General features: G+C 42.7%; 1 protein-coding gene across 3 annotated transcripts; it reads right to left on the bottom strand.

Annotated features, from left to right (window-relative positions):
• Positions 1–2,232: 2,232 nt before the first annotated feature.
• On the bottom strand, positions 2,233–8,577 carry LOC133926597 (alanine--tRNA ligase, chloroplastic/mitochondrial-like). Of its 3 annotated transcripts, none has more exons than XM_062372610.1 (13): positions 8,360–8,577; positions 8,143–8,241; positions 7,849–8,054; positions 7,015–7,193; positions 6,595–6,673; positions 6,031–6,165; positions 5,766–5,915; positions 5,561–5,671; positions 4,562–5,482; positions 3,956–4,228; positions 3,410–3,619; positions 2,946–3,100; positions 2,233–2,806 (listed from the first exon to the last, which is right to left on the bottom strand). In XM_062372610.1, the coding sequence occupies exons 1-13, from the start codon at positions 8,481–8,483 to the stop codon at positions 2,470–2,472; spliced, it is 2,979 nt and encodes a 992-aa protein (XP_062228594.1). In that variant the 5' UTR covers positions 8,484–8,577; the 3' UTR covers positions 2,233–2,469. The 3 variants fall into 3 exon arrangements, with proteins under 3 accessions (XP_062228594.1, XP_062228596.1, XP_062228595.1); XM_062372612.1 differs by having other exon boundaries at positions 5,624–5,671; XM_062372611.1 differs by having other exon boundaries at positions 8,161–8,241.
• Positions 8,578–9,555: the final 978 nt, after the last annotated feature.

The raw sequence follows: 9,555 nt of genomic DNA, 5'->3' as shown, positions 1-9,555 counted from the left end.
TCATCCAGGTGCCTCGGGATAACGTTGCCAGAATCGAAGCGCTCGGCCTGCCACCCTGCCCTGACAGAAGAACAAGACAGGGTGGGCGCACCGGGCACCTCTGAGGCTGCCCGGTGGGCCCCTTTCATGGCGCCCCGAGGCTTCCGTAGCGGCTGGAGGTTGAATGCGCGCCGCATTTCTCCACCGCCCCTGTCACTTCACCAAGATGAGATGATTGCGCCTTTCTCCGTGGGACTTTGGCATTCGCGTCCCCCCTTTCTCATTCAGGATATGTTGAGGTCGGCGCACCTATAAAAGAAAAGGATGGAGAACATGAAGGGGGTGTGAAAAAGAGGAAGAACGACAGCCCCCGACCACCAGACAACCAACAATCTCCGACGAACCAGGTCAAAGATAGATTGACGGACACTCGAACCAGCCCAAGTTAAGCTAGAACATAAGAGCCTCAAGCTCTTTGTAAACAGTTCTCCCCTTAGAACCAGATACCTCCTTGAAGAATCCCCTTCAAGGGCAGATATAACACTCACACAGGAGTAGGGTGTTACGCCTCCGTGCGGCCCGAACCTGTCTAAACCCCAGTGTACCCCTTTTTCTCGCATCAGAGCGATCATCTCCCACCAGCCATTGCATTTGTTTCCGTTCCCGCTTATTTCCCAACAAGCTTATCCAGGATCATCCCCCCGGCCGAATCTCTAAAAAGGGGTCTCTCGGGATCCCTGCGACAGGAGTTCACTCTCCGACACCTACCTAGGTTTACCATTAGGGACAACAAAACCAAAAGTGTAGGACTATGCCCCCTTGATGAATCAAACTGAGAGGAGGCTCGCTGCAACATCATGTATGCTGTCACAAGCGAGTAGGCTACGGTTAGTAAATTCAATGCTTTCCTCATTACCTACATACATCATGTGTCCTTCAAATTCCTATGGCTATAATTGAATACATTGATAGGGCTAAGAAACACTGCTTATGTAGAGGATCAGGCATCAATGCCAAAAGCAAACCGCTTGTTGCATGGAAAAGGTCACCAAGCCTAAGAGCAAAAGGGGTTCGGGAGTTATAGATTTAGGCAACCAAAATAAAGCTTTCCTACTCAAACACCTTGACAAATTCTACAATCAGAAGCAAGTGCTGTGGCTTAAGCTCATTTGGGCTACATAATACTCTGTTGGACAAGTCCCACATGCTACAACTGAAAAGGGCTCCTTATGGTGGAAAGATATTCTCAGATCAAGTGACATGTTCAGAGGAATGCCAACCTACTCTTTTGGAAATGGTGCAACAATGTTGTTTTGGATGGACTTATAGAATGGGCACCTTATGCAAGAACTCTTTCCGAAGATTATTCACATTTGCCAAGGATAAAGTAATCTCAGTAGCAATTTTTTTTGACAATCTCATCGATTGAAGATCAATTCCACGCACCATTGACAATGCAAGCTTATGATGAATACCTTCGGTTACAAGAAATTCTACAGAGCACCCAATTACATGCTGAGCAAGGTGGCAAGGATTCATGGGAGTACATCTGGGGATCTACCACCCCCACAACCTTACAAATACATAAACCCCCCACAACCTTTCTTGTGGATCTGACAATCTAAATGTTGCAACAAACTCAAAATCCTTACATGGCTTCTCCTCATGGACAGGTTGAACACAATATCCTTAGAAGAAAGAATTACAAAATTAAATGTAACAACTATAACTATGTGTTTTGTAGGGAGCATCAGGAGGAAACTGCCCTGCATCTCTTCTTTGAGTGTGCCTTCAGATTGCTAGGAATGTCTTGGAATACAATGAATTTTACAGTTACCATTTTTCAGTATGTTGACCAATGCCAAAGCGAGCTTCAATAAGCCTTTCTTTATGGATGTGTTCATCATAGCTGCTCGGGGAATCTAGAGGCAAAGGAACCGTGTGATTTTTGAGAAGAAGACAACTTCGCTGCGTTTTTAGAAGAGGAGTTTAGTTGATGAAGTTTTACTTCAGCCAAATAGAATAAAGGAAGATACTTAGACTAAAATTTTAGAATGGATTGAGAAATTCACAGCTAGAACCTAAACTCCCTCTTATTTTTGGGTGGGCTGTTATGTCACCACCTCTGCCCTTGATATGGGCTCTTTCCTACGGCATGTGGGACCTTTATCTATTCCTGTACTTATCCTCTTCTTTTTCATTTTTTTTAAATCTAACAGTAGGGGCCTCCACTGCTGTGTTTTCCTTTCAAAAAAAAAAAAAGAGATAGTGTATTCGTGTGACTGATAAGTCTGTACTTTTACAGTATGACAAATTGAAAAAAAAAAATCTTGGTTTGCCGCCTACTTACAACCAACAAAAATTGTTCCTTCATCTGCACAAGAGCGTACACTACCAGGAAGGGGTCCAAAAATGTTCTCCTTGCTTGCTAATTGCAATAGTCTGTTACATTTCCTATCTGTATAATGCTATCAAGTATGGAGCAGAGAATCAGCTGGAGTCTGATGATACTGCAGCAACAATTTCAGCTCGGGCCTTCTCAAGGGCATCTGGTAAGTTTTCTGGCTTCCGCCCACCAGCTTGCGCAAAGTTAGGCTTACCGCCACCACCTCCGCCGCAGAGTTTGGCTATGCCACCCACGAAGTTCCCTGCCCGCATCCCCATTTTGACAACTCCAGGGCTGAAGGCAGCAACCAAGTTAACTTTACTATCCCCTGGACTTGATCCCAAAATCACCGCAGCAGGGTCTTGCATGGTTTCCACTAGATACTCGGCGGCGCTTTTCAGCCCATCGGCATCCACATCACCCATGTTCTCAACCATAATCCTACAGAAGACAGATTTTAGGTCAGCTCATCTTTGCGGACTTACAAGTGATAGTTACTGTTTTGTAGCACATGACACTTTAAAAGACTGGACATACAGTACTACGGAGTGTGAAAATGGCGATACACTGAAGCAAGTACCTGACATTATGGGGCGCAACGGTTGTTGCTTTACTTGCGAGAGATGCTGCTTTGAGCACTGCAATTTTGCTGCGTAGAGATGATACTTCATTTCTGGTTGTTCTTAATTCTTCAAGAATTGTTTCTACTCTGCCATTCACATCTTCAGCTTTAACCTGCAAATGAGTCACATAGTTAAAGCATATATCGAAAACTGTGAATACAGTTACATATTCAGCAAAGCTTGCCACCGTACTTTCAATCACTCTACCCACCTGGGACAAGGTAATAGGGTCTAAGCTAACACACGTGCCTATCATCAGCAGTGAGGCATGCAAGTTTAATTTTTAACGCGTTTCAAAATACTTAAAAAAGTCAAATGCTGAAGACCATCAGATGCACAAAGTACAGCTGCCCAGCTCACCAACACAAACAGGATAAATTAGAAGGGAAAGCAAATTTTATAACAAAGAGTAACATCATACCTTAAGGGATGAGCATAAGTGTCGCATATAGTTGTCGCGAGCACAAACATACTCAACAAATGCATCACCTGCAACTGCCTCAATCCTTCTGATTCCAGAAGCTATTCCCTGTTCTGAGATTATCTTGAAACCACGAATCTCAGCAGTATTACTGACATGAGTTCCACCACAAAGTTCCATCGAGACCCCAGGGACCTCAACGACTCTGACCTATCAGACCAAAAGAGCAAAAATTATCTTACTGTAGGGCCAAGTATTGGCAGTGTTTGAATAGCACTTCTGCTCAAAAAAGGAAAAAGGAAAAGGCATGAATTTTAGATATAATTGAGGGCCAGATTTGCAAACACCCACTACTCTATTACTAACAATGCTGCTTTACGATTTGTGCAATTCAGTTTTTTGGAGAGCAAAAAAAGCACCACGCACAAGTCTTTTAGGAACCTATGCTCATTTAAATTCAGATGCAACATGCTGAACTTTCATGACTTTGTGGTTATGTCAATGTAATATAACCTCTGGAATATTAGTTTTTTAAAAGAAACCAACCTGTTCACCATACTTTTCTCCAAACATAGCAATGGCACCAGCAATTTTTGCATCTTGCAAAGCCATGACTTTTGTCTCAAGTTGTGTTGCAGCGCCAATCCATTGGTTTACAAGTGATTCAATTGTCAGTAATTCCTCTTCAGAAAGGGGGCGATGGAAATTGAAGTCAAACCGGAGACGATCAAAAGCCACAAGGGAACCAGCCTGTGAAGTTTCTGAACCAACAACACTTTTAAGAGCGGACTGTAGTAGATGTGTTGCAGTATGATGGGCCTACACAGTATGGGAAACAGAAAGAAGTTAAATAAGAAGTATAGCACTGAGACCTGATAATGGAGGCCATTAAGAGTTCATGTCTGAGTTCTAACGACATATTTGCTTATAACCAGACATGTTACATGCGATACAAGCAATGCTGTCAGAAGGCATGAAACCGATGAAATTAACTATCTACATAAAGTACTCCTGTTTTTATTGTTTAAAGACCACTGAAAGTTATGTAATCAAAACAGAACTCTAGTTAATGCTATTTCAAATAAAACAAATGAGTACTGAAATAAAAAAGGTCAACCATAAGAAGCAAATACACTGCCACCAATTTCATACCTTAGCACCCTGCCTCAATTTTGTATCAACAGAAGCATCGATTTCCTTGCCAACCTCTACTGACCCTAGCTTAATTGTGCCTTTGTGCACAAATATATTTCCCAGAGATTTTTGGACGTCTTTGATTTCTATGACTGCCTTTTGTTTTCCATCTTCCCCTCCATTCACATATAAGAAACCATTATCTCCAACTTGACCACCTGATTCAGCATAGAATGGCGTCCGATCTAATAATATTTCTACTTCAGAACCTTCTAAAACTTCATTCACTGGGTCTCCATTAACCAAGAGACCTTTAACAACAGCAGTGGCAAAGAGAGAGTCATATCCCAAAAATTCAGTATCGGGGATGCTCTTGACTATATCGGTCCCATTTCCTACAGAAAGCTTCACTACATTATGAGCAGCCTGAGATTGTTTCCTTTGGTTTTCCATTTCAATATCAAATCCCTTCATATCAACAGTAACACCTCGTTCACCGGCTATTTCAGCTGTAATCTCTACTGGAAAACCATATGTATCGTACAAAAGGAAAACATCTTTTCCAGATAGGGAAGGCTTTTTTCCATTATTACCAGCACTTAATAGCGCCTCATCTAGAAGTTCATCCAATAACTTTTCACCTCTTTCCAAAGTCTGGACAAATCGCAGCTCTTCCCTTTGAAGTTCTCCAAGAATAGATTTCCGTCGTGATTCAACATCTGGATCTATCTCAGTGCTAAGGCTGATCACTACCTCGGCTAGTGAAGGTAAAAATGCACCTTCAGAATTTCCATGCCCATCACCTTTTATACCTATCAATCTACCCATCCGAACTACTCTTCTTATAAGCCTTCGAACAACATATCCTCTCCCAATATTCGAGGGAATGACCCCATCTGATATGAGATAAACAACTGCTCTCATATGATCTCCAATTATCTGAAGAAAAAAAGAAAAATATCAAAGGTTATACGTATCCCCCTTATGTGTCATGAAGCAAGTACTACATCAACACACTTTAAGATTTGTCTTTGTGGCATCATCAGCTTTAGCGTAGGACACCATCGCCATGCTACCTGCCTTTTCTATAATTGGGAAAATCAAGTCTGTCTCATAGTTGTTTGGAACCTATGATATAGGACAACAATTTTGAGTTAGATTACAGCTTAAGAGAAAAAGGATGATATGAATCATTTTCTGATAGACAAATGGCAGGTAATACCTTTTGAAGAATGCGTGCCATACGCTCAAGTCCCATTCCTGTATCGATGTTCTTTTGTTTCAGTGGTTCTAGGGATCCATCATCCTTTTTGTTGTATTGCATAAAGACAAGATTATAGAATTCAATGAATCGACTATCATCGCCTAAATCCTGCATACAACTATATGGATATCACTAATTTCAGTTATTGGAGAATCTTTTGTTGAAAAAACAAAAATAATGCTGTAAATTTATTAACCACTAATTCCACATAATCTTTACACACCGCATCTGATGATCCTCGCTCGGGATAGAAATCATAATAAATTTCAGAGCATGGTCCACAGGGTCCAGTTGCGCCACTAGTCCAAAAGTTATCATCTGCACCCATCCTCTTTATCCGCTCCTTTGGTACACCAACCTTCATAGAATGAACAGAAATAGAATCCATCACTCACACTGCAAGACTTACTGACTAATTAACAAGGAACAGAATATCTTTTGGAGGTCACACGCCATCCGCCATGTTACCAAATATAATCCTTTGCACCTCTTGAACAGAATATGCATGTTTTGACAACGAAACATGACTAATGAATCGTAACCATGGGTTTCTACTCTTCCTTTTACTACGGTTTACAGTTGTGAGACAAAACGAACATGTAAAGCTTTCAAAGAGTCTAGACCCTGAAATGTTTTAATTAATGCCAAATCGTGCACACCACTCTAGTACTCTTAGGATTGGAAGTGAGATGTGGTTGAAACCTATTATAAATTTTATAGTGATAACAGCTAAGCAAAAAAAATGCAATATAAGACTACAGAAATATGAAAGTTTTAGACAGCCAACCTCATTGTGCCAAATGAAGAATGCTTCATCATCATCTTCGAAAACACTAATCCACAGCCTTTCTGTGGGTAATCCATATCTAAATAAAGAGAATGAAAACTACAGGCTCAAAAACTTGCAAAATCAAATATACTAAAAATGTATGTGTAGTACTGATCAAACAGAACTGCAGTAATACTGATCACCCTGTCATGTTCTAAACTTGTAATAGCATTGATGGTGTGGTTCTAAAGAGCGGTTTAAGACTAACTGATGCCTGAATAATAATGCATTAGGACAACACTGAGATTCTAGAGGCATATGAGTGTGAATGGCATCTCTATGGCAATATGCAGACACATGGTAAACCTTTCAGATCAACAGCTTAAATTCAACAATACGGAGATCATGCTCCATGGAGAATAAAGGAATTGTTCATACTCCTTGGTTGCCAGCTCCCATGCCCATGCGGTTGCTTCTTTCTTGAAGTAATCGCCAAAACTGAAGTTCCCAAGCATCTCAAAGAAAGTCTGATGTCGAGCAGTGCGTCCCACATTTTCAATATCATTTGTTCGTATGCATTTCTGGGAGGTAGTGGCACATGGCACACGCCTAGGTTCCTGTAAATAGCAATATAAGGACTTCAGAATTGCATGTTGTAGCCAAGGTTGTCAGAATCTTAATCTGAGTCTTAAAGTCAAGATTCTATGATCCTAGATAAAATCTAATTGTCGTTGCAGTTCTAGAAAAAGAAATGTAGGATCATACTCACAATTAGCATAAGACAATAGCTTATTCTATTGATTCTAGTAACCGATTATGAGTAAATACTTAGAAAATGTCCTCGCAATCGTAATGTTCCACCTCTTGGTTGTTCACATAGAACTATCATTTGCATAAAACTTGTAGGCATTTGAGCAAAGACAATAACAGATTGTTTACCAGCTAACAATTTTCCAGCAAAAAAGACAAGGAACAACTTTGAACTAAGAGGGAGTGAGGGACGTTTTCTGAATTCTAAGGATGTAGCTCATCTCAGAAATTCCCAAACAAGCCCCCACATCCAAAACCCCGTAAATAAGATGTCCATATGGGTAACGATACATTGATACTTATCCATTTTGTGAAACATTTCCCATTTTGTCGACCACATTCAAAACGTTAAAATGATGTAAGCAGGTATTCATAAATCATTCTTGTTTGTTCTAATGCAGTGCCACGTTTCACAAACATACAAGCGTTTTCTGAACACGATATGCAATCCATAAGACGCACATTGCCAAGAAATATAGGCTTGAACTGAAGCATCCCCGCGATGGTGAGGAACACAGTCGGATCGTCAGGCACAAGCGACGAGCTGGGGAGGATCTTATGGCCACGGGCAGCATAGAAATCAAGGAACCTCCGGCGAATGGCATCCCCGCTCCATTCCCCTGAAGAACCCTCTGCGCCCACTTCCTGAGTTGCGGGTTCTACTGATGCTGCAGAACACAGAAAAATTACATTACAATGTCGAACTCTAACACAAATTTCATACCAACTACCGAATCGAAACAACAGAAGTATTACAGTACTGAATGCTTGAACCTGACGAGCTGCTTATTATGATGAATCCTTTCTTACGAGCAGAATGCCTTCCTCCCCAGCCATCACCCACGCAGCCGAAACCTGCAACCGCACCATACGCCCCACGTATGTGACCCGCACCACCTCAGAAATCGATACTGCGAATGGATAGATTCGAACAGGTAGGCGTCTCGTGAGACGGGTGAGGAGGGGAAGGTACCTCGGGGTCCAGGGGAGGGGCGGAGGCGGCGGCCGGAGACGGGGCGAGGAGGGAGGAGGAGGAGGCGGAGGCGGTGGGCGGGTGCAGTGGAGAGGAGGGGAAGGGGGCGAGCGGCCACCTCCATGGCCGAGAGCTCTGCGCCTCAGCCTCTTCTGCGCGCTTCCTGTGTTTGTGGTCTTGGCTTGCTCGCGCTCGGGGGTTATCGCGGAGGCGAGTGGGGTGGTGGCTGTTTCGCCCGCCCGACTCTGCGTGGGTTCAATTTATCGAGGGTAAACTGTTAATTGTTACTAATCTTACTGTTCTGTTAGAGAATGAAGAGTTCTTCTTGTTTGAGTAAGTACGATAAGAGTTTTTTATTAAAAAAAAGAGATTTAAATTTAAGAGGAAGAAACACCACGAATATATTGATGGTAGAAAAATGTATTATTCTGAAAAAAGTATCATAGCGTGACTTAGTGTGCTTTCACTTTTGTATCTTTTTGCTGTTTTTGCCTATTCTCACCCGCTGTGTCTCCTTTGCCTAGAGGAGCATGGCTTCCTATTTATAGGGTCATGTGTAGCTTGGTATAAAAGTTATCATAATATATAAATATCCGGGATCTGATCAAATTATTAGGACTTATCCCGAATAACTACCTTCTACCCTATCGGGGAGATAAATATCAATCATGGTAATTATCGTGGTGCCTACCCCCTAAATAGAGTGAGCCGGTCGCCAATTGCGGCTCGGCGCCGCACTGTCAGTCGTGTCAGGATAGTCTCCATCACGCCGCGGTGTTAGAGTGACGTCCATTAGCCTAGGCTTTTAATACCGGTCACTTCCTTGCAGGCAAAGCACGACCGGTACTCCCCTTTCGACAGATCTTTCCTAAGGCCCGCTTACTCATCTCGCTGCCTTTGGGAAGACGGCCTGATTAGCTCGAGGCGGGGGCCTCAGGAAGCATAGAACCGAGAGGTGAAGGCTTTGAGAAGCGAGACCCCGGAGGGCTGGGGCTTCGGGAGGCCGAGGCTTCGAAGGACCGAGGCTTCAGGAGGTCGTGTTTTGGGATGCTTCGGGAGGTCGAGCCGGCGAAGCCAAAGGAAGGCTTCGTAGGTACGAAGGGGTACTGTGAAGGGATCTGATGACATCGGAGATCGAGCTTTTAACAGAGGGTCCGGAGATCAAGACTCCGATGGGACCTAGATGGTGATCTTCA

The sequence above is a fragment of the Phragmites australis genome, chromosome 8 (genome assembly GCF_958298935.1).
Source record: "Phragmites australis chromosome 8, lpPhrAust1.1, whole genome shotgun sequence".
Lineage (NCBI taxonomy): Eukaryota > Viridiplantae > Streptophyta > Magnoliopsida > Poales > Poaceae > Phragmites > Phragmites australis.
Note: the sequence above shows the minus strand (reverse complement) of the source record. Positions and strands in the feature narration are given on the sequence as shown.